General features: G+C 43.2%; 1 protein-coding gene across 12 annotated transcripts in view; it reads right to left on the bottom strand.

The window, feature by feature from the left end:
* Positions 1-4,494: 4,494 nt before the first annotated feature.
* Positions 4,495-25,401, bottom strand: part of TCF7L2 (transcription factor 7 like 2) — a 180,139-nt gene continuing 159,232 nt past the window's right edge. For 3 of the 12 annotated variants that reach the window (XM_075155092.1, XM_075155093.1, XM_075155094.1), the window contains 5 exons: positions 20,924-21,049; positions 19,927-20,086; positions 19,067-19,174; positions 14,202-14,250; positions 4,495-6,781 (listed from right to left, as the gene is read on the bottom strand). In XM_075155092.1, coding sequence (XP_075011193.1) covers positions 6,702-6,781; positions 14,202-14,250; positions 19,067-19,174; positions 19,927-20,086; positions 20,924-21,049 — 523 coding nt within the window. In that variant the 3' untranslated portion in view covers positions 4,495-6,701. Of the gene's footprint in view, positions 6,782-11,733; positions 11,807-12,380; positions 12,454-13,598; positions 13,650-14,201; positions 14,251-19,066; positions 19,175-19,926; positions 20,087-20,923; positions 21,065-25,401 lie in introns of all 12 variants that reach the window. The other 9 variants (XM_075155083.1, XM_075155086.1, XM_075155085.1 and 6 more) reach the window with 9 other exon arrangements.

The raw sequence follows: 25,401 nt of genomic DNA, 5'->3' as shown, positions 1-25,401 counted from the left end.
GTGGTCTTGAAACTGGTGTTTAAGGCAGTGGAGAACAACGGTTACTATTCATAGAAAAAGCAGAGTCTTAAAATCCATCTGTTTCGTTCCAAATTTAGGCCAAAAAAATGCTCACTCACTGTCTTTAAAAATACCACCTGCTTAGCTATTTTGTATAATGTGCCATTATATAAGTTTGAAGGAGGAGCAGGCAGGGAGGCAGCGGGGGCTGAGAAGGGGTGGGGGGAACAGATTAAAAAGATATAGTTAGATCCAAAAATACCCCAGCAGCATATTCAAAAGGGAACACGAAATAAGGGAGCAAAGAATTTTCCTTCTTCTGAGGAAGATTAAAAGCAGGGTGTTTGCTAATGCCTGGGAACCAGCTACTACAAATGGGCTTGTTTGCAAATAAGACACCAATCTTTTTTCTCTTTTTTTGGAAGAAAAAAACAAAACAAACAAACAACAAAACCTGAGCACACCCAGCTCTGCTCCTCACCATGCTACAGGACTGTGGAAACACCCTGAGCCTTTCCCACCCTGCAGACCTTTCTGGTGGGGGGCCAGGTCAGGGCATCGCAGCGTGCCCGGCCAGAGCCCCTGCCAGCAGGGACCTCCCGAATGGTGCTGTGCTTCCCCTTGGTGAGCTGGTGGAAGCAAATAACTTGAAGGAAGGAGACAAGGAGCTGATAACACCATGGCATCTACATTTTCAGAGCAGTTTTGCTCTGCAAGCAGTAACGTTAGCGAAGCCTGGTGTCCTACAGATGTGTCTCCTATCTCCCCATCGTCCTTCCCCTCCCCTCGCTTCCCCGCTGCAATCTTACATAATATTACATATCGCAGCTGCAATATTTCCAGTTTTCCCTATACCCTTAACTCTCTCCCTTGTCCCTTCTTCCCTCCAACACCCCAACGCTCTCCATGTCTCCTACCTAATCTTCTTGGCCTGCCAGCTGGGCAGGAGAGCGCGGATGCCGGTCCAGAAGTAGACGTGTGATAATTGGCCATCTGGACGCTGCCAGAGAGAATGGATAACAGCTGAGCTCTCCCTGCCTTTTCTTCAGCAGCGGATCTGGAAAGCCTCTCTTCTCAGTGCCGGCAGAGATTTCCCTGGAACTCACAGGGACTTTATCATCTCCGAGAGTTTGACTGCCGCTGTCAAATCTGGTTCAAAATGCCAGAGGATTCAAGAGTTATCAGGAGAGGGTCAAGCAGATGGACAGACAGCATGACTTCATGATCTCCACCGCCTTAGAGGTCCAGGCTAACACCCCCCTGCCCCAAATTAAATGCATTTCCAATCGCAGAAAAAGAGCAACTCCTAGAACATGGATGCAAGTCATTAGTGAATATTTTGGATTGATCCCTGAAGGAAATCGGTTCGGGGACTGGCAGACTCCTGTCCTCAGGGAGTCCTTAAAATGGGCTGGTGACATTATTGACAATGATGGGCCATTGGGATGCAGTCAGTTGTAGCTGATCTGGCTTAAAAGTCTCAAGACGTTTTCCAAGAACGTCTTAAAACGAATGCCAAAGTACCTGTCTACCCTTTTTTTATAATATAGCAATTGCTACAATCTCTGAGCACATTTGCATATTCATAGTTTTAAGGCTCCAAGAGCTTCACTCTTCCTGTCCAACAAAAACCACTGAAGCTCAATATTGGTCCTGTACTGAATTTAGTCTTCAGCTGGAGCATCTCCCCCAAAACAGCGTCCAAAGTCTTTACCCAGAGTCTTAGGTGGTGAAGCATTTTTATGTGTATGCCAGACATAGCTGGGCAGCACTGTCACACACCTTCGTTTTTATTATTGTTTGCTTTCACGATTGTTGCAATGGCCCATGCCACTATTTTACCGTGAGTTCTCTTCACATCTTTTTATGGTCTAATGAAATGAACAGGACTCTAAAGGTTGCTCTTTTTTCCTGCCTTTCCTTTCCTTTTTTTCTTTTAAGCAAAGCTTAAAACCATGTGGCACTGCTTTATTGAGTCAGCAATTGCTTAAACTTTTTAAAATTCCATACGCTAAGTGAAAAATGAGATTTACAAAACTAATGGAAAATAAATGTCTCCCGAACATGCAAGGACTTGCTTCCTTGCCTGATCCCATAAAAACAGATGGAAGCAATAGCTACAGTGAATTACCTACTGTACGTAGGGCCCCATGCTGTCCCGTGGCAGCCCCGTACGAGGACGGAGCGTGCCAGTTTGTCACCGCCCCGCTCTGGAGGTTGCCCTCACTGGCGTGGATCTGAACGGGGTGATCAGGCCATACCCCTGCAGCCAGTTGCTCACCCTATTTTTCACCTACAGCGTACGGGAAGGGCTGCCTTTCCACCTTGTTTCCAGTGTACCTGGTCTGATGGCTGTGACTCCTGGCCACAAAGGGAGTCTATATAAATAACAGTAATTTTCTCCCTGGAGCCTTGACCCAGCTCAGGCCCTCCGAGCAAGGGGAATTTGGAAGCAAATCTGAAGCCATAAGCCCCAAGGGACACAGCCAATGCACAACCTACAGGAAACCCAAGCGGTTGCTTTCCCAGGAACATGCAATCGTTTTCCACAGCAAACAAGGGTTCCCAGCACGAGTTATCCACCACTGGCGAGCTCTGTTCAACCTATCTTGCAAACACGTGCCTCTCTCACTGCACACACAGAAGGAAAACCAATTTGTCCAGGAACAGTGTTTTTGGAGTCTGCTTTCCAAAGGCGTGCTAATAAAGCAGCGAGCAAAGAACACACTATTTTGCTGAATATATGAATCATACCTTGATGGTGTCTCCTTTGAATCATGGCATTCAAAGATCTCCCTGGAGCACTATGTTTTACATCAGAAGAGAGCAGTTATCCCCAGCAGAGATGCAGCACATGTGTCGGGCTGATGGATGGCCATGCTTTAGCAAGAGTCAAAACGTTTAGGAGGAAGGAAAAAAAAAAATTCCCTAGAAACCTTAAATAACAAGAGAGTAATTTGAGCATCGCGTTCAATTTGCTGGCTACCAACAACAGCAAGATTTGGCATCTTCCACAAAGGCTTCGCAGCAACATCCTCTTCCCCGTCGCAGAGTCCCGTCCCACCTGCCTGCCCACACGCCTGTCGCGGGTGACGAGGGGACATGTTCCACGCAAGTCAAGGGGAGCGTTGTGTTAGACCACACCAGAAACAGCATCGGGCCTTGGATTAAGGGAGATAAATGGAGCCTGATAAAAAATTCATCGTGACTTAATCCTTCTAATAGGAAATATGAAGCAATACTGACATATATTACCCTTTATTAACACTTTTGAAACAAAAAAAGGCTTCTGGCTTGTGAATTAGTAATTAAAAAAAGTGGTAGCAATTTAAAGTACTATATATTCTGTTTAACCATTATTTAGTACTTCACCCAGTGCCTCCCAGCCCCTCTACAAAGCAAATTCCTTCTGCAGCCAACAGACAACCACTTTGCAGCCAGTTTTGGTTTTATCGGCCCCCGCAGCGAGGGAGAGCACAGTCTCAGCACCGGGGCTGAGCTTCCCGAAATGGCCCCATTCCCAGGTCTCTGCAGAAAATCACTTCACCTGTTTCCCCGTATGAGGAAGAACACTTACCCTTCCTGCAGAGTCCATCACGACCAACTGAAGAGAAGTGCATTACCTGAGCAATACACTGGCACGACGGCAGGGAACACGCCTGCTCCGAGACCTTTGCATTTGGTTGCCCTCGAGTGCCATTGTAGAAATTACTATGGCTGAGATTTTTCAAGACGACTGGGCCTACGGTGACATCCACTTCTGAGAGATTCCTGGAAATTACAAAGCTTAAATCCCTACTTAGTTTAAAAAACCCAAACAAATGAACCATTTAATGAAAACTCTTGCATATAAGTTCACTCTCATCCTGCAGCATCTGCAGGCATTGCTGCATCAGGTGGATGCTGCATGCTCAGCGCTGAGAGCAGGCTGTGCTGCAAGGGCTCACTGCATTAGAAAAAAAAAATATATATACAACAGCAGCCTCAAATCTATCCAGGAGATAAACCCTAAGGCCAGCACAAGAGCTGTGACTAATTAGGGCTACCTAAGCTCTCCTGTGTGACCTTTATAGTGCCTCAGCCCTGTGTTGTGGGATCACCAGGTTGAACAAAAGTGTTTTAAAATTAAAGGTATCATCCGCCCTGGTCTCCTGTCCCCCAGTCAGGATCACTTCACACAGAGGGACATTACTTTAGCTCACGTGCTATTTGTCTTTTGCCAAATCACGTGCCATTTGCTTTAAAAAAAAAAAAAAAAAAGGATTTTCAACTATGCAACAAAAGCTTGCTGAGCAGGGAGAGGGCTAGTGCAAAACGAATGTAGCAGGCGGCAGCATGGGAACCCAAAGGAAACAGAGGATTTCTCCCAACTAGAGCTGGCTGCAAGTCGCCACGATTTTCACAAAATTTTTTTCAAGGAAGTTTTCCACTCGGGCTGTAAGCCTTTTTGGCCAGAATAAAATGCAGTCAACGCATAAATGAGTTGACAAGTCATTCTCTGCACATACTAAGTTGCTTTTATTAATCCAGAACTGCATGCTACAGATACTGTACAGCATGAACATTTATTCATTACAAAAAATGGCTTCCAAACCATTAAAAATGAAAATCGGAATAAGAGCATAAAACGGAACAGTAACATCACAACTGTTAGGAAACATTCAAAGTATTCACAAAAAATGTTATAGTTAGCATCTTAATAAACCAGAGAAAAATCTGAGACAGTTTTACAATCGCTTCATGTCAACTACAATGGCACTGAATGAACAGATGAACAATTTTTCAGCTTTATACAGCGTTTTTTGCAACATCAACATGCCTAGATTTTTTTTTTTGTTTTAAGTTTGCTACCTACCTGTATGTAGTAAGTGTACATAAAAGTGGCAGTCTGATTTTCCTTTTATGAATAATCTAATATACAGAATTTGGCCCTTAAGGGTTTATACCTCTTCATTTTAAATGCTTTCCGGACAATCTGCTACCAAACACGTCTGTTATAGGTGACATTAAAACTACATACATATCTACCTATGTAACATCACAGCAAAACATGATGAACAAAAAAATTACAGCATTAAAAAAAAATAATAAAGTTGTCGGGAGAAAGTTAAAAGTCACTGAGAATTTTGGCACATAAAAATTTTGCACACAGCCTACAGTCCTAATGTCGCAGGGGATTCAGCTGCAGTTCTGAACGGGAGACACTTGGACCTTGCTATTTTTCAAACAGCGTTGCTAAAAATTCCCTTGCTAAATTTTCAAGTCTTTTTGTGTGTAATGGCTTTTAAAGCAATTTTTTTTTTTTTACACTACTGATCCTTGAAAAAATGCATCTGCGAATGTCCATTTGGTGGCAACTGTGTTTCATATAGCAAAAAAAAAAAAAAAAAAAAAAAAAAAATCACGAAAGGAAATCAAAAACAAAAATCCCGGAAAAAATATATATATACACATTTATATATAAACTTAAAAACCTTGTACAAATGAGTTGTTATATATAAGATGCTTACACTAAGGGAAAAAAAAAACTTTATACAATGTTTCAAGAAAAAAAAGAAGAAAAAAACATTTAAAAAGGGACAACATACAGATACAACAAGCAATTTCTAAAGCAATAAATACTACTGGTCCAATAGCGTTGTGATACTTTTAATTGTTGAGTAGCGTTCCCTCCCCCAAAAAGAACAACACCATGGAACAAGGTATATTAACACATTTTTTTTTAACCCTTTGTTTCTGTACATTTAAACAATAACAAGTAACATCACAATAAAGGTTGTTTCACACAAGGAAGAAAAAAAAAAGAAGTAGTAGCGGCACCGCATTCGTTGTGCCCTGAAAGGTTTAAAAACCAGATGTAAAATGATTGGTTCGCAAGCTCGTATTTAATACAAATAATAAAGAACCAATGCCTCCGGCAAGGGCTGCTTCAAAATTGCTTCTTTTTTTTTTTTTTTAATTTTTAAAATCAGTCTTTAAAACTAAGCTATTGGAACTACATAACAATTATGTATATATATATATTTTTTAAACGCTACAAAGACTTTAAACAGCTGTTGATAAAAATTTTGGCAGAATCATGAGGCTTTTCTCATCTACATATTTAAAAAGGAGAAATTGAAATAAGAATGGGTCAAATATTGACCAATGAACTCGATAAAACATCAACTAATGTAGCCACGTGGCACGAATTAAAAACGAAACCGAGAAACGACGACGACGAACAGCGGACGAGGAGGAGGAGGAGAAGGAAGAAAAAAAAAAAAAATTAAAGGAAAAAAAAAACCAAACCCAAATCCCAACAGAATTCAATCCCCCCGAAGGAAACCGAAAGGGCTAACGAGGCTAAAGCTATTCTAAGGACTTGGTTACGAGGGAGAGCGGCTGGGGCTGTGTCCCCGCCAGCGAGCTGTGGGAATGCAAGGAGGACGTCGAGGGCTGTGCGAGGGATGCGGCGGCGGCCGGCGGGAGGGCGGCCGGCGGGTGGTCCAGGGCCCCGTTGGGGCAGCTGGCGGCAGGCAGGGCGCCCGGCTTGCTCGCAGCGCTCTCGGCGAGGACGAGCGAGGATGGCGGCGGCATCATGACCAGGTGCGCCAGCGGGTCGGGCTTCAACGAGAGCGAGAGGGGTTGCGTTTGTTCAGTCTGTGGTTTCGAGTCTCTGGAGGGGGAGGCGAGCATGGCGGGGGAGGACGGAGGAGAGTCTAGTAAGCTTCCATCTGAAGAGGGTGGGCTGACGCAGCTGCCTTCACCTTGTATGTAGCGAACGCACTTTTTTTTTCTCCTAGAAACAGGGAGAGAGTTATCTGTGAATAAAGGGCAGAGACGCTGATGGAGACAGTTATCTACAGCAAAGAGCCGTCAATTAGCTACTCTGGGCTCTGCGCGGGCGGCACCCCGGCCCCACGCGCCGTCCTGGGGGCCTGGCGGGGTGTCCTCGGCACCGGGCCCGCTCGGGAACCTCCCCTCGGCTAACAGATTTGGAAAGGATTCACCAATTGTTTCTTCGTCCCCCTCATCTTCAGGCCGCCTCCTTTTCTTAGTTATTTTAATAATCAGAAAATCAGGTAAGATGTTTTTGGAGCCCACTGTGCTAATCTACAAACTTGACTTTCCTCCGGAAAAAAAAAAAAAAAAAAATTTAATCCTTATAAAATAAAATCTCTGGATAGTTGATGGTATCTCAAGATGTCCCATAACGCTGTCCAACTCAACGGGGCTATCTCTACACCTGCGTCACCTGTCGTGTCTTACGATGCACTGCCCTTGGGAGGCAAGGACGGCTGCAACTACTGCTCATTGCTTTCTCCTCTGTTAAGAACCACACCAAATCCAGAAACGTCAGAGTCAGACAGGAGGGATATATCATAGAGAGAACGAGAGAGAGGGGAAATAAAAACAAAACGAACAAACAAAGCAAACAGAAGAAAAACCAGGAAAAGAACAGGATAAACAGCGTATGATCCAAAATAACAAGAATAACTGGTTGTATGGCCTGCAGGTTGTGGCTTTAAATCGACTCAGTTTTACTTTTTGTTTTAAGGAAGAGTGGTAGATTTGGGAAGCTGCTCGTCTGCGTTTTGGGGCATTTTCCTCTGAGAGGCCATCCATGTTAACTCCAGAGTGGGATCCAATTTCAGTAGGTGAAGAGCACGACGACAGGTACAAAGGTGAGGAGCAACAGGGAGCTTATTTCACACCAGGGAACATGAGAGTCTTGCAAGAGCTGTTCATCTTCAAATAAATGAGTAAGTGACCCGACAGAGATCTTTTCTCCTCCCTCTGTCCACTTAATAACGTAAAGGAGCAATGAAAACAGATGACAGTTTCACACCATCTCTCTTGCCAAGTATATGCAAGACCATTCTAGCAGCAGGACAGAAATAATGAGGCAAACAACCATGGCATCTGGCAGAACAACATTCAGTGGCCACCTTGACCCCCATAATGATGGCACTCCAGCCTTCCTATTCACAAGCACGCTTTCCATGGGAAGTGCTGAACCGCTGTTACACAGCCCGAGGTGTATGACAAAGTCTGTCCAGAGCAGCTCTGCCACAAAATCTTTGGATGCTCAGCTAAGCTGCACAAAGCCACCAACGTGAAGGAGTAGGTTGCTCTCCCCCTCCAGTGGATGCCTCGCCCTAGCTCAGCAACTTCATCAGAGGAAGCCCGAGCGTGGCGCAGCAGCTGAATGTCGCTGGGTGACATTCCCCACCCGGCAGGTGCCCTAGCTCCACTGCTGGTCGCCAATGTTCTCCCCTATGTACGGCAACTGTGTTTGACTTGGGTTAAACCAAGGTCTGCTGGCAACGGGGCTAGATGTTTCTCGACTGCAAGGGAGATCTAACCAGCTCGATCCTGGAGTTAAAAGATATCATGTCCCGTAACCAGGAAGGGAACAGCAACCCCGGCACCCCATCTTTCCGCCAGCTTCAGTGAGGGACCAGTGCTGTGACGTCCCTTCCTCCAGAGACTCGGGCTCTGCTCTCAGGTTCTGCTCCACGTTCCACGTGGCAAGGAAAGGGGTTAGGGCTATTAGAGTTTTAACCACGTTAGCCTGCAGATCAACACATGCTAAAAACTAAAGACAACCATGCAACTTAAATGTTAAAAAGAAAGAAAGAAAGAAAGATAGAAGACAGCAAGTGAAGGCTGTAAACCATGCTTTATTAGAGCAACGTTAAAAGACAGAAAAAAATTAACTTGGTGGGCTCAAAACAGAACCTGTTAATTCTTCTACCATCAACAAACAACGCAGGAAGCCTCTGGCTCTTGGCTAAGGACAGTTCTGCTGCTCTTCCTCCCCTCCCCTCTCCTCTCTCTCACCACTTCCTAGCTTCAGCTGTGCAATGCTACCAGGGCCACAGTTCGTCTTTGGACCTTCTTTACAGCTCCAGTGGCAAAGCAGAACAGTGATGCTTCACAAAGCTCACTGATAATACCTGTGTGGAAAGGTGGGTTTTCACAATTCGGAGACTGCAGGGCTCCCCCCCTCATCCCCAAATTAAAATAATTTGCAAGCAGAGACCCAAGCTCTGCCTGCCTTATTGATGGTGGTCCAGAAGCCATTCAACTGGATTGCTCTGAACCTACAAGGCAGATAATTATTTCACTGGAGGCAGTTTGAATCTAGCACGCCAAAAATTCAAAATTATCTTTTTAATACTATTTAAGTTCTGTGGCCTGAAAGGAAGAGTTCCCATGGCAAAGCAGACTTAAACCAGGTCTACCTGACTTTCTGACTCTGCAGAGTTAACGACCTTTTTAAAACTAAACCCACTGGTCTGCTACCTGAAGTAATTTTCCTTTGACTAGGATTAAGGGAGCAGATTGCTTCCTCTGCTTCTGTTGTAAATTAAACTCTTTAATAATGTGGCCACTTTTAGTCTGAAAAGCCATTTACTTAAATCATGATGGCTCGGGGGGGCGGGACAATTCTCCAGCCACTCCCACCATGTGTTATCTGTGGTCATGTAGGTGTCAGGGTTAGGTGGGACAGAATGCACAGATGGTAAAACCCCAAACCCTGCAAGCCAAATTTTACTAGACGTGAACAACACCAGGCAACTCTGGTGAGGGGGAATAAGTAAACATCCAAGGAACTCTTTGTGCCTCAGTTTTGCTCTCCTAAAAGTGGGAACAAAAATATTACATATCCCCCCTCAGAGCACTAGTGAGGATTATTCACTTGCACATCGCCCTGAAAGCATCAACTGCGACATCAGTCTGGCAAACACCAACAGACCTGACCCTGCTCGTGCTGCCCTTGAAACTAGCCCCAGGACAGCATCGGGAAACCTGTAATGCTGCAATTGCCATGAGTGAAAGCCACAGAGAATGACAAGGGTTTACTCAGTTGCTGTGAGCAAAGGTGTCTCAGTTTCTATTGCCGTAGCAAACTGCACATCTACCTACCTAACTGCACTACCTACCTAAGATGCGCTACAAAATGCTACCATGCTAGCATATGCAATGTTATAATGGTTAGGACCAGAACTGGGAGAGAAATGCTCTAATACCTAGTGATAAAATGCCTTCATGCATTTAAAAAAAAACCAAACCAAAAAGAAAAAGAAAAGCAGCTGACTCTATATCAGTAAGCCTAAAGCTATCTGCTACACCACTGAAGTCGTCTCTGATGTGCTGCAGAGATTTCTGACCAAAAGCTGGTGTAAGTTAAGAGAGGGTTTATGCTTCACATGTAACCTCAGCACTGCACAGACCGAATGAAAAGTCCCCTTGCTGATAAAAAGTAGTTTTTAAAGTATGCTGTTTACTTAAGCAGCTAGGGAAAGATAAAGCAACACAAACATGATGTGCCCCCGGTGCTGGTACTTGACATGCTTCAAATACTCTATCTCTAGACTACACATATATCTGCTGATAGCGTGTAGTGAACTAACCACAGAATAAAGCCTAATTAAACACAGCATTCGAGTCTTTGGCTAGCATGAGAGTCGAGCCTCCTGACACAGTGAAGTGGCAACCCAGCACTTGTGGACCGAACTCTTCTTCCTTTTAGCTTTAAGCAACTGCTGCTTTCAAAGCTTAACATACGTCCTGGTACTGGTATTTAAGACCCCAACACCCAATACTAGCATGCCTCGAATGGGACAATACGCAATCTGTTGAAGACATTTCTGGTGCCTTAGCTGGTATTTTGACATACACCACCACCCTCGATCCGTGTTTTCCTCGACACTAAGCACAAACAAGACTGCGTGCATACACAAAATATGATGGACATCTGATCTACATTCTAAATGAGATGGAGCACATGGGACTGGCATGAGTAAAAGGGAAAAATGTGGGAGAGGAATCACTACACAGAGAGTGTGGTTTGGGTTGAAATACCTACCATCATAATATTCCAAATTCAAAGACTGCTTGTATCAGAACAAAGAAACAACAAATTTAACCAAATGCGATCATATAAGGAAAAAGGAATGAGAAAAGAACTACTCGGTATCCCTCCACCAAGAAAGAAGTACGTACTGAGTTATACATGGAATTAAACTCCAGTAGAACATGGGCTGTCGAAATTTGGGCTCTCTGATGTCTTTCATCTCCTTTTAATGCTGGAAACTGTCCTACTAAAGTTGTAATTAGTTTGGTCTAGAGCTCAGGTGTTTACAGCTCACTTTTTGGGATAAAATTTAGGAAAAAATGTATTTTCGGAATCAGAAAAAAAAGACAACAGATCATTTAAAAAACTGATATCTACATAAACCTTACCGAGGCGTAGAAGCCTACAGGTAGTTATTTAATTTTGGAGATAACACCAAAAAAATGAGTACAATATAAGCTGTAAACACTGGCTTTTACATCTCTAATCATGAGAAAAACACTAGTGCTGCAGATCCCAGAACCTTTTTAAAAAGCCTTTGGAGGCAGTGGACATAGACCCAAATGAAAGACAAAATATAGATGTCCAGCTAAACATTCATTTTGCTAACAATCTGGGGGGAAAAAAAAAAAAGCCAAAAAACTGCCAGCTTTAAGGACTTCTCGTTCCCAGTTCTACCACCAGGGAGAGGTTATTGGTAAAGAAAGAGAGAAAATGGCATTAAATTAGCAAGAAATTCCAAAGATCAAAGATTATTAGCAATTGATGCTGTGGGAAAGAGAAAGGTGGGGAGTGGGGAAAAAAGATTAAAAAAATAAAATCACACAAATGCACTAAGAGGACAGATTGCTTTTATTTCCCCAGAGGCCTAATGGGTAGTATTATACCTGCATGGTTTGCACCATAAACTCTGTCGGTCAAGCCCGAACAATGCCCGACACTTCTTTGGAGTATTTGCATCTGTTAGCATAAGGTAAACACAAAAAATACAACACAATGGTGGATAGAGCTCATTTGGACTGCGTCATCTTAGCTACAGCTACGTTTAGCTTTCAATCACCTTAGTTTTATTTGGTAATCTCCCCTCGTACCAAGGGCAGGAAAGAAAACAGGACTTTCACAACGAGCCAAAAGAAAACGAAAAAAAATCTCCGACACGGCCGTGCGTCTGACCGGTGTCGGTACCGCACTCAATGCCGTGTTATCAAGGGCTTTGGGAGCGACTTTCCCTGGGCGGAGGCTTGGAGGGCAGGAGCGTGGTTGAGCCACGGATCAGATGGGCTTAAGGCTGATGCTGTTTTACAGTGGGTTTTTGGCTAGCAGCAGCAAAGAGGAAGGCAAAAAAAAGACCAACAACAACAAAAAAAGCAAAACCCTTTCAGAGAGATGATAACTCATGGCAGTGTCCCACTCCCTTGTGTCTTCTAGATCACAACACAGAGCTACAAAGCAACAAGGCAGGAAAAAAAAGGGGAAAGTACCAAATAAACCAGCTGCAAATCAGCCATAGCGAGTCTGGGAAAACTATACACACCTGCAGGGGCCGCACCAGTTATTCTGTTGATCAAGGCCAAAGCGCGCTCGGCATTTCTTAGGAGCGCTCAGGTCTGAATGAGTTCAAGAAAAGCGAGCAGAAAAGGGAGAGAGGAAAAAAAGAAAAGGGGAGAGGGGGGGAGAGAGAGAGAGAGAGAGGAAGAGAGAAAAGGGGAGAAAAAAGAGAAAGATAAAAATAAGGAAAAAATAAAAATAAAAAAGGGAATAAAAATCAATGTCCTTGTTATTAATTGCAAAATATTGACTTTTGATTTAAAAGTTAAAAAAAAGTGATAATCACATTTTTATTCAACTCTTGAGATTAGCTGTTGCAATTAAAGCTGCAGTATCCCTTTATAAAGGACTGTTTCTTTCCCTTTTAAAAGAGTAGGTAGAGGAAAGTCATTGTGGCTGGTCTAGCAGGATGTTTCAGGCAAGATTTATTTGGGCTGGGTTTTTTTATTCTCTTTTTTGAGAGGGGGGGAAAAAAGGAAGAAAAGAAGCTGAGTATGGAAGTTAGATCCTGAACATGCTTTTTTCTTCAACTCAGATACAAAATAAAATAAGAGAAAAAAAAAAAAGGAAATTGTATCTCCTGGGATAATGCAGCTTTTGGAATAACATTCAATTTATTTGTTTTTATTAATTTGTATTTAAAGAATGGATAAGAATAAGCAGATTGCGGAATGAGTATGTTAGTATCAGCCAGAAAATAAAACGTAAAGCATGGCAAGGTGCGGAGTTAGTACAGCTAGTGAATGGCAATGAATAGGCTTGAGCAGAAAGGGAAAAAAAAAAATCCAAAACTAAAATAATAATAAAAAAATGCATATGCATGCTAATGTGAGAAGACTTAGTGGGAGCCATGAAAAATGCCATTAGATTAAGGAGGTTCATTACTGACTTGCTTCCATTCTTTATCAGTCTCTTTAAAGAAATACTGCATATTCAATTTGCACAGTTAGTACAACTCTTGCGTTATTTTTACTGTATTACTGTTTTAATAGCAATTGTTACAAAAACGAAAAACAAAATTAAAAAATACTATCAAACATATAATAGATATAAAGATATATAGATAATAAATACTATCAAAACGTGTGGATGGTATTTTTTTCTTAATGTCATAAGTGTTTAATGTTAAAATCGATAATGGCAGGAAAAAAAATTAAAAAGCAGTTTATAAACTATTTTAAATGACTCAAAATGACGTTAGCACCTGTAATCGGAGGAAGTGAAAGGCAAGGATTTAGGAAACATTCGCTGTGTTCTGAAAAAAAAGAACAAATTATACAAAGGCTTCAAAAAAACTAAGTCAGGGCTTCTTCAAAATTGACTATGAGATTGCCTATGCAGTATTTCTAATTTCCTATATAGAATGGCAAACCTCCTTAATTTAAAATGGGTGCGATTTACCACTGTAAGGCATGCATCAGAACATACAGGTACAGCCCAAATTAATACCAAACACATACATACGTACGTACACGCACACACATATGCGCAAAATAAGCAGACAACTTTATAAACGATGGCATAGGCATTACAACTACGTCTCTGCAGTTAAAGGCTTTGCAATTATTACGTTCGAATTCAGCTAACGTCACAAGAGGCTCTTACATGCAATGGCTTGGTTACTAGTTTTAGAAGGGCAATAACGCGTAAATAATTAGAGTGCATTAAAAAAAAAAGGCTGCCTAGTATTGGGACCGGCTCCCCGTGAGGCCAGGAGACTCGTACCCACCTCCCCCGTACCTAGGAGCGTCACACCAGGATTGCCACACTTCCACTAAGCAAGAGATTTAGACTTATTTTTACTTACCATTGGTCTCTCCTGGCTGCTTATCCCTTTTCCTCTTCTTCTTCTTTCCCTGCAGGAAACATACACAAATGAGAAGGATTAAAAAAAACCCAAAACATGTCTCCTTGCAAGACAGCACTGAGCGATGGGGCTGGGGCCGGTGCGGGAAGCTCCCCGGGGAGGACACCGAAGCGCAGTGCCGGCTCGCTCCCGTGCAGGGAGGCTTGGGGGGCCCCGAGGGGATGCTCGCACCCCGGGGATGGCTCTGCGTGCCCACCCCCTGCCTTTTTGGACAGCCTCGCTGCAGCCCCCCCCAACGCTAACAACCACCAAAGCCATAAGCAGCTAGGGAGGGGGAAGAATAACTCGCAGGATGCTTCTTTTGAGATAAGATTATCATCACGACAGAAACATTGACACTTGTATGCTCCTGCTTCAAAAAAATCATTCCTGGTCACATTTCTGTGGGGTGGGGAGGGGAAGAAGGGGCAACGGCGGAGATTCAAGGTGGGAGAGTCCATGAGTGAGATCAGATTGAGCCCCTGGTGTTCCTCAGCATCCAAAACCGGCTGTTAAAGCAGACGAGGAAGCCACAGTAATGAGCAAAACCTAACCTGCAGGTTTATAAGTGCACTGACAACTTAGGAAGCAAAGCCAGGAAGAGAAAAAAATCCAGATGTAACTAAGACCCTTCCCACATTTTGCTCTTATCACAAGAAAAGAATCACCAGTAATGTTTTGCTAAACTGCGCCCCTTTCCCAAATACTGTCCCACAAGATGATGCAATTTGTTTCTGACCGGAGGGAGAAAGGCCCTTTCTCCATTTCCCTCCAGCAGTGTGGGAGAGGACATGACCAGGAGCCCGACTTCTGCGGAAACCCAACGATCGTTTTCCAGGAGAAGAGTTACAAAGTAATAAGCATGGCTCAAAAGAGAAAAGCGATTTTCTAAGAAAACTTTCCCAACACTGAGCTACAGGCTTTGCAGAGCAGCACAAAAAGGCCAGTGCAAGGGGACAGTCATTTCATTTTCACAGCTCCCCAGATGCTAAAAGCAACGACTTTCGAGCCAGCAATGTCAACTGTGAACAGCACAGAGATCCTTGCTTTTGAAGGTGTGGTACTAAGAGAAGTTGGTGAAAAGACACCAGACCACCAGTCCCTTGTGGTCAAAAGAACAAACATGCCTCGGAAGAAGGAATCTCAGCGCTTTTGAAGGGCTGGACATATCTGTGGGGAAGCCAAGAAGCTCTCCCACATGGTGGACATCTTTCTCAGTAGGTTGGTCTGGCTCCCAACTAAATGGTTAAGATTGGGCTTCAGCTTGGGACATCCACTATAACATTTGGGACGCTCACTATTATAAGTTCCCTGGAATTTATTGGTAAAAAATTCCCCCAACACAAATGTTGGATTTTGATTTTTTGTTGTTGTTGTTGTCATATTTTTCCGCCCCAAAAGCTGGCTTTCTGGCACGGGGCTTCTGTACTCATTCCCCCTCGCTTGCTGAGGGTTGTAAACTGCCACCCTGCTGTCCAGGCTGCCACAACCACAGCCTTGTTCACGAGAGCTTTCTGGTGATGGAAAAAGCTGTGTGCATGGTCAATTGTAAAGGATTTTTAAAAGACATGCACATAATCCTGTGGCCTGGATGCTGCTGAGAAATCACCTCCGACACCTCTGAAGTAATTTTGGGGGATATGGAAAGTTGTCGCTCTGAGTCAATTGCCTAACATGACAGGCAGACAAGATAGACAAGCACTACTCCTAAAGCTCCCTGAGAATAAAATGGGGAAAAACATGGTATCTTGAAGTCCACGTATCACATAAAGATACAAGGGGCTCAGGCTGCTCCATCTACATTGATCTAGATTGACAGTAACTCTGTGAGAGCAGGTGAATTTTTTCCAGCCTGATTTTTATTTAATCTCAAGGAGGCCACTTGCATAATTAACAATTTGCATCTTGTGGCAAATTTTCTTAATTTTTGCAGTACATTTGGGAATTCAAGGGCTATTCCAATTTGAGACCTTATAACTTCTTCACACAAGGGCCAGCCAGAACAGAGGTCAGGAGTCACCTGCCCTTTACAAACTCTTCAAGGCAGGTATTAAAGTACTATAAACCCTTTAGGGAGCAATCTGTTAAAAACGGCTGATATACAGGAATGTCAGCCAGGGACCAGGAATTTCTGGTTCCTTTTCAACACAAGCTTTGAAAACCGTTCCTAACAAAGAACTGACAGAGGTCCCACTAACTCCTTTTACACCCTTGCCAAAGGAAATAGGGAGAAGAATCACCTGGCTTTCAATTTCTGTAATACAAGAAGATATTTAATTACGTAGCTAAATTAATACATGGACTTGAGAAAAGAATTACGGCAGCAGCTTTTCAATGCTCTGCAGAAGGCGCCGTTTTGCCTTTGCCTCCAATTGTCCTCCTAAGACTTGAGCAGATGGTCTGTAACATTTTCCGTCATCGTACTATACAAATTCTTAGGCTGCAAGTAAAGGTGGATGTAAATACTTGCTAACCGTTTTGGCAGCTCCCTCTACAGAGCCAAACCAACATGGGTTTTGACAGGACTGTGGAGTTCTTTGGTACTAATTTTCTAGACAAGCAGCAGGTGAGATGACTAGACCCTTACATACTTCTAAGTCCAGCACTCAGTGCTGCTTAACATCTTATATTAGATCTCAGGAAGAGCAAATGTGCCTTGTGACACCAACAAGCCACGAGGGATTCCCTGAATCCTCTTTTATTTAAGAGCAGGCTGAAAGCTGCGTTTCTTGAATGTACTGCTCCTATTTCTGAAGACCTGGGCTACAGCTGGCCTCTTCCTCGCCTGATGTGAGGTGCCTAACAATTTAACTGTTTCAAGCAGTGCAAACGTGCTACCCTTCTAGATGTGTGAAGGGCTCGAGACCCTACAAAATGCCGAGGGAGGAGGGGAACTCGGAGAGCTCCGAATGGACCAGGAGAGGAGAAATAAATCCTACGGGTGATGCGATCGTGTGATGCAAAGGTACCGCGCTCTCCTCAGGCAGGAAGGTTCCCCCTGAAGGTCACTTGGGGGTACAGCATCAAGCCGCTGGGAAAGCACCGGCTTTCTCATCCTGTCCTTTTTAGCTTGAGAAGAAAGGGTTTCTCAGTGCTCACACGGTGAGGACAAAAGTAAAAGGTCCTAAACACTGAAGGCTTTGTACATGCCCATCTGTCGGTGGCACAGTCACTGCGCAGAATGAGCATTCCCGAAACCTCAGTCGAGCCTATACTCCCTTTTGAACACCCAAGAAGACGATACTGCACAGTGCTGAGGAACTACCTCAAGCCTATGGTCTGACAGTCTCAAGCCAGACTATGCCGAAAAGAAAAGGAAAATGTGTTTAAGCAGGAGCAGTGCCTCATCGGGCTTAACGAGGTCTCCTCTGAGGAGCACGCACAGTTACACCTGCAATGGCAAACAAAGGACGAAGTGAGGCAGAGCCCAACAGAAAGAAAAGGTGATCAAGAAAGAACAGAAGGATTTGAAAAAATGTCCTTAACTACATATTGCTAAATAAGTGAGCATGTGTATTCTCCACTGCCGAAGCGGTGGAAGAGCGTAGGGAGCTGCTGCTGCTCCAGGCTTCGCTGCAGACTCTGAACTGGCTTCTTCCCATCCGTACACATAAAACCACAGATTCTCATAGAGGTAAACATTGCCATATACAAAGGACACGGTTTATGTGATTTACGGCGAAGTAGGATATTTACAGTAAAATAGGCAGTGATGATGACGATGATGGAAGAGACAGACTTCAACAAAAACAAAATGTGTAACACTATACATAACTGACATCAACCTTACAGCTGCTGGTCCCCAGACCTGCAGGGAAGTCTGCCTGGAAGGTAGGGAGCATGGTTTATTCCAGAGTTAGACACCTTGAAAGTTTTAGGTGATTTTTATTTAAATTAAAATTTATTTAAATTAAAAAAAATAATCAAGATGCTGCTATAATCCTATTAAAGAGGGTTAAGAGCTCCCACCAATCAAGAATTTATGGGTTTAGGCTTGCAAATACTTACTACCAGATGCACCGCTTACCCTTCATGGAAGAAGGGTTTATATACTACTAGTAAGTGGTTACAATGCTGGCGTTATGTTTTTAACAGGCAGAAAATTCTACCACTTCTAGCTACAAAACAGGCTTTCTGAAAGGTGGAGGGGGAAATCAATCTTAAACACACTCCATGAATTGGTCACAAACTCCAAAACACTTTTTAAAAAATGAGGGGGGAGGGGGGAAGATAACATGGCCATGAAAAAGCAAAACATAATCAAAATATACAACAGTAGAGCGTGGAATAATTCATTTAACCCCACTTGAGAGTAAGACTTTCAAACAAGTCACGCTTTTGGTTTTGCCAGTCCTTCTCTGAAGCCAGGATAAGTCATTCTTCCACTTTCCACTATACTCTCACACAGATAAGCACAAGACACTAATTATTCGTCTTTTTGGTGGGAAGGAGAGGAGCCATACTAGGGGAATTTTTAGTTTTGTTTTAAAAAATGCAATTTAAAATGACCAGCAAGCCAAACAGCATTTCCAGATGCTGGTAAAAGTGAAGGCAAGAGTTTCTTCACAGAGCTCTACTGTCATGCCCCAATTCTAACCTTTTACTAGTCCCAGCCAGGAAGCATCTTCCAAGTGGAGGGCTGGGAATTATCCCCAATAGTTTTAGTATCGCAGAGGGAAGCGTCCGTTGTTGTTACCAGATTGGGATCCTGAGGCACGCTTTCCAAGTAGTGCTTGTGTGCAATGTGTGGTCGTAGTTCAGCAGGTCACATATACATTTCTACAAGCTCTACTACTAAAAAAATTTCCACCTACATAGGAACCTACATAGTTATCCCGTGCGGACCAGCCCGGGTACAGCTGCATATGAAGCTGTCGTTCCTTTCTTGCTAGTTCATAGTATTTCGCTTGTTCTTCTCTGGATAACGCGTGCCACTGAGGTGAAGAAAAAAGAAAAAGACAAAATAAAAAGCACAAGCTTTTTTTTTTAAACACGTTAACAGCAGAGTATATTATTTATATATAAATACAGCGAGAGTTGATTTTCATAAAAGAAGAGATAAAAACAGATGATCTGGCACACTGCCATTCATATTTTAACTCCAGATTATAACTCCAGTAAACTCAACTGAGTCACAACTTATAATTTACGTTCACTCAGCCCCTTTGTCTCCTGATGAGAGAGGAGAATTAAGAAAACTAAACAAAAACAAAGAGCAGGGGAGAGGGTCCAGAAGCTGAACCACTTGTCGTGAGCCAGATCTCAGTTACAGATTTACAGAAGGTCTCCCCCTCCCTTCCCCACTGGCTCCCCCTCTCCTCTCCTGGCTCTCACAGGTGCTGATACTGGTACTGTACTTCCCAAAGGCTTCTTCCTTCCCCATTTACTTTTCTGCCTGTTTCTAGGACAAAATAAGAAATTTGAGATTTTTCCATCTCCAGGTGATGGAAATAACATTGAAATAACACTGCTATTAATTAACTCCCCCCTTTCCTTGTGAATGACCCCAACGGCAGAAAGTGTCTGCAAAAACAAAAAACAAAAGGCCTTTGGTTTAGTTACTTCCCTATCCATTATCAAAAGAACAGGAAAACACAGTGATTCAGAAGAATGCAACTCCCTTTCTCTGCAGGTGTGAATCCTACCGAGTTTCAGTCCCTGCTTGTGCTTCTCCCTTGTTACCTACCCTTCGACCGAGGATTTGGTTGATGGCTGCGCTCTCTTTCAATGTGCATTCTGCTACAACTTTTGCTCTCATTTCCTTCATATACAACATAAATGCATTAAGAGGTTTCTTTATGTGTGGCTTCTTTTTCTCTTCTTCTTTTTTGGAGTCCTGATGTTTTCTGAAGGGTAAAGATACAACAGACATAAACCTCACAGTGAGAACTCTTGTGAATTTACTAGATTAATCCTCTCAATCCCCCCAGCATTAATCCTCAGAAATTAGTCTCTAGAAGGAGGACCAGAAGGTTCTCTAGGGCCTTCACCCTGGCTGCTGTATGAGAACAGCTTTAAGAGCATTATAAGAAAACCTATCTCATATTTATGCAATATCACCATGTACTCTCTTAACCCCTAGAAGAACCTTGGAAGGACATGAACACTCAGGAAAATGGGTTCATGGGGAGGGCTTGTGAGCATGATGGTAGAGGAAATAATTACACCCCATCATTACTGGGAACTGAAATGCTGTCTTTCTGGCTTCACCCGTGAAATGAAAGGCAAGAAGCACCAGAAGCACTAGGGACAGAGGTAGAGGTTCAAACCTAGACTTCATACCAGCCCTCTATACCGCTTTGAACAAGCCATTTATGCTCTGATGTATTGTCTCCTGTTGTCTATCCGGTATCTCATGGCTTCAAACCAGGCACTGAGTAACAGGGAAACCGGTCAAGAAGCTTGAATCTTGATCAAGAAAATTCCACTTCCTTATTAAAATGGATGAAATTAATAACTACTTGTCTATGTCACAGAATGACTCTGAAAGACTGTTACCATTATTTTGACACACTTTGGTAGTTAAACCATGTTCAAATCAATTAACAGAACAGAACAGAAAAAGCAATTTAAAAAAATATTTTACAGCAAAAACGTTCCTACAAATCCAAGCCTTTTTAAAAGCCACACGTGCACAAGTGATGCTTTGTTCTAATAATAAGACATGGGAAGCAACAACTTACGAGCTGTGGAGTGAGCCGACGTCGCTCTGGGAAGATTCCTGTTTGACTGTTGGTGTGACTATGGCCGGATGAGGGATTCCAGTTGTATGTAAACTATGGTGTGGCGGGACCATGTGTGGAGGAAACCTAGAGGAGAGAAAGCTGTGTAAATCGTCAGAATAAAAATGAATGAATGGGGAGGGATGTGTACACACATTAAAAAAAAAAGGCATATAACAAGCACATGACAGCTAGACAAAGCATATGAAAGCTGGCAGCATTAATTAGCAATAAATTAAACATAATGACTCTTCTAATGTCATTAAAGCCAATCTTCCCCTTCATTATCATTACTGACATGAGACATCATGATTTTTAACTTCTTTAACATAAGGCAAATTCCACTGGATGAACTTGGATGAAAGTGGAATTTCAGCTACCTGCAAGAAAATCCACCAGTCCATTTCTTTGCTAAGAAATTATCTGTGGCAACCAAGGAATCAATTTTTATAGTTCTGAATCATGTTGTGAATTTGGGATGACATCTTTTGTTGCATATTGACAGCAAAATAAAATATTAATGCCAACACAATTTAGATGTATTTTTGATAATCCTTATAGATGCCTCATTAGTGACATTTTGTTGATGGAGCAGAAGAAAATATTTATTTGTGTCTAATAAATCTCTGAGCCACGTTGCTTTAACAGAAGGTGGGAAGACTGTGAAATTAAGTCAATTTTGACCTATTAAGGTAACCTAGGAAGGCTTAAATTCATGCAAAATAACAGTCTAGCCTTTCTAAAGAGAAAAAATGTTGTCAGCTTTATGATTTATGGTCATATACATGGACAGGTCCCAGTCCTGCAACTGGATTCAGAGGGATGTGCAATCCTTCTGCATGAATCTAGTTGCTCAGTTGGGGCCACAGCATGAACATGGCACAATCACTCAGACTTTTTACTTTTTAACTGAAATGCACAAACTTCTCAAAAGCAGGATTGACGACCTACTTATTTCTCAACAGTCTCAGAAAGGTTTTGCAGTGAATAAGGAAAGCACACTATGACTGACTGCCTTTCCCTTAGAAAACCCCCACTGAAGTCAACAGGTTTCCAGGGAATGGGATCTAGCCTAAAATTTTGGCTCAGACATAACTTCTCCCAAGATTCCAAAGCTAAAGTGATCTGGCATACAACAAGGTTTTTTTATTATTGAAAATCCCTACCCTCATCCCAGATTTTGAACCACCTTGGTCCAAATAAAATACCCCAAGAATATGCAACAAACAATGGGATAAATAATTATTTCTTCTATCATCAATATACAGCGATTTTTTCTATCAAACAGGATTTAAAATGGGGTGATATACCATGGATAAGTAGACTGTGTACAAATATCAGAAATATAATGGGATTTCTTTCCTCCCCACCCCCCCTTATAAATTCCATTACTGAGTTTAACACCCCCCCCCAACTGCCTAGACATTCCCTACATTCACAAGATGACACAGTAGTACTTTCATGAACAAGAGGTACTGTCCACTACGAGCTCTGAGGATCTTTGTCTATCAGCTAGTAGTACTCAGGATCATTAGACAGAAGTATTTTGTCTTTGAAGGCAGTGGTGGGAAGAGCAGGGACTGACAGGGAGAATGTGAAATCGTTCGAACTGTAGAGAATTGCAACTCCTCACAAACAAAGGCATGGAGAGAAGGAAAGGAGGAGGGCGTGATGGCAAGGGAAGAGGAGAACGGGCAGCGAAATGGCCATTCCTACGTCTGCTAAAGACTCACAGACACAAATCTCCAAGTGGATTGTCAAAATGCCTTCCCCACTCTCTGACAAAAGTAGCTGGGAGAGAAATGCACATTTGGGGAAATGCTTTGGAGCATGGTAGGTCAGGACAGAAGACAATGGCAAGGCTGCAAGGAGACCGATGTCCTGGTCCCACTTCTGCCACAGAATTGCCTCACCATCAGCAAGACACAAACTGAGCCTTTGTATAGTTTTCTTCTCTTCTTCCTCTCTTTGTTTTTGTGTGTATGTATTTTGACCGGACATACTTAAAGTGTGTTCACACAGTGCCCGGGGCCTTCAGCCATAGTACAATGCAAAAAATAAAAACTGACAGTAAGAGCTTTTTTTAAAAAAATAACTTACAAACATGGGTGAAAATAAAACCCATGGCAAAACCCTGACCTCACTGAAAGTGGTATAAACATAATGATAAAAAGTTGACACACATCTTATCGAATGACTGTCTGTCCTAGGCAAGACCCAGTGTTCAAGAGAGGACTATGCTGCTGGGGCTAGCTAGGGTTCAAACTGGAACGACAGCCAGTGACAACGGGACAATGAAGGATGAAGATGGCGACGAAAAGCCTGCCTTCAAAGAGCAGGCAGGAAGAGCCGCGCTTGTTTGACGTGAGGACACAGTGGGAAGGGCAGTGGGTATATACGAGCAAGGAAGAGCTGAGTGCAGTGACAGACAAGGACAGAAGGGTATGAGAGTGGACCTGAGCAAGATTAGACTCATCACTGGAGAAGGGCTCCCAAATATCACAAAAGACTGATTACAGCTGGAGTTAATGGGGACAAAAGGTGGTGCCTGTTAAGCTTCTGAAGAGCATCCCATGATGTGGCCACGATAACTGGGTCATAGACTTGCTTCTCAAATGAGGATCTGGTCAAAAATTAACACACGCTGCAAAATGAACTCTGCCTACATGGTGGATTGTTGTATAATCAGGATGTTCAAAGGAAACAAATTCAACAAAAGATAGGGGGTTATTTTCTTCATTTATTTTTGATGAAGATTTAAGTACCTGCAGCTAATAAAAAATTGAGGACCGTGAAGAAAATCTGCAAAAAAGGTACCTTCCCCCCCTAATTATGGGAAAAATGTTTTCCCAATTACCATTTAGGAGAAAGTTAGTAAGTATTTGCACATCAGAGAGTGACCAGATGGGGAGGAAGGGCAGCAGACGAGAAGTCTACATATGTGTGTTGTGTGAAAGCCTGGAGGATGGCGAAGCCTCCACTGACTTCAGTTGGGCTGAGATTTTACCCACTGAGCTCTAAACTTCAGAGACACGGCAGCCTTCATCAACAGGCAGCTGCAGCTCAGTAGTTATTTTCAGGGTGGCTGTTTCCCCAATAAAGCTGTGTGTTCATTACCAGTGACCATTCATTATTTCACACTGAATCTCTCTCCCTCCAAGACACAAGGCTGCCTGCTGGACTTAAACACCCCTTCCTACGTTTGGGGCTATAAAAACATGCTCCAGAACCCAAAGTTGCTCTCACAATCCCATGGACTTCAGTGGGCTGGGTGAGGGTTCAGCCCAAAGTCTGAGCGCCTACTTATTTCCATGTAGACATCCACTCACATGGCAACACGAGTCGGGGAAGAGTGTTAATTTTTAAGTTCCTGGCTACACTCCAACTTCAGTAATTACATTCAGCAAAAGTGAATTTCCCCTGAAATTTCAATTACAGAAGGTATTTTCCACTGCCACCACTTAACTGCTGTGCAGTGTTTGTCTGGTGTAATTCTGCTAAATTATTTCCTTATTTCCTCTCACAGCAGTTTTTTTTCATAGTGGGTCCACTGTTTGCCCATCAGTCAGTTAACCCTGTCTCAATTTACATTAAGGGCATATTATAGAGGGATAATGAAGGATCAAGAGATGTTATAAGCATGTTGCACGCATACAAAGTAAGTGGGGAGATGCTACAAGCAGAGAAAAAATGGTTAAAACAACCTGAAGACACTACCTTAATAGTCTAAACCATTTATGAAAATCACTATTAGTCACCCATTAACCTTTTATAAACTATTCATAAGCACACTCTAACTAATGAACTGTAATTACTAAGCTTAGGGAATATTCAGGGTTGGGAAGCATTATATGCTCCAAAGGTCTATACCATAATGCAAAGACGGGAACTACTTTTAAAGGAAGGCTCTGGAAAAATGTGGATGGAAGGGGTGAGGGGGTCTGCCCTGGCTTCAACGTTCGGGCAGAGCCAACACAGCGACCCCAAGGCTTGTGCCAGGGCCCTGCAGGGCTGCTGCCCGGAGGCCAGCCATGAACAGCACGTCTGCAGGCAAGCGCGGGCATCCCCGGGCACACCAGCCCCATCGCCCAACTACGCCGGCTACCAAGGGCAAGGGCTGTCCCACGGCTGAGCTCAGGCGCTCCAGCTGATACAGCGGGCATGAGAAAACGTGCGTCGAACTACGTATCGGAGCACGGTCTGCCCAGAGGGTGTTCCCATGTATGGGAAACCAGGAGAGAAGTTTCTGGGCCGAAACAAAGGATAAACATCTTAAATCTATTCATCGCTCTGTGTGTGCGCCTGAGCATGTGTGCGCGTGTGAGCTTATGTCAGAGACAAAAAGAAAGGCTGTGTGCGTATATGCACACCCCTCACCTTCACCTAAGACATCCCCCCGTATTTTTTTCTCTAGACAAGTATTCCAAGAATTGCAATAA

Source organism: Calonectris borealis, chromosome 7 (genome assembly GCF_964195595.1).
Source record: "Calonectris borealis chromosome 7, bCalBor7.hap1.2, whole genome shotgun sequence".
NCBI classification, from domain to species: domain Eukaryota; kingdom Metazoa; phylum Chordata; class Aves; order Procellariiformes; family Procellariidae; genus Calonectris; species Calonectris borealis.
This window is presented reverse-complemented; position numbering and strand designations above follow the sequence as displayed.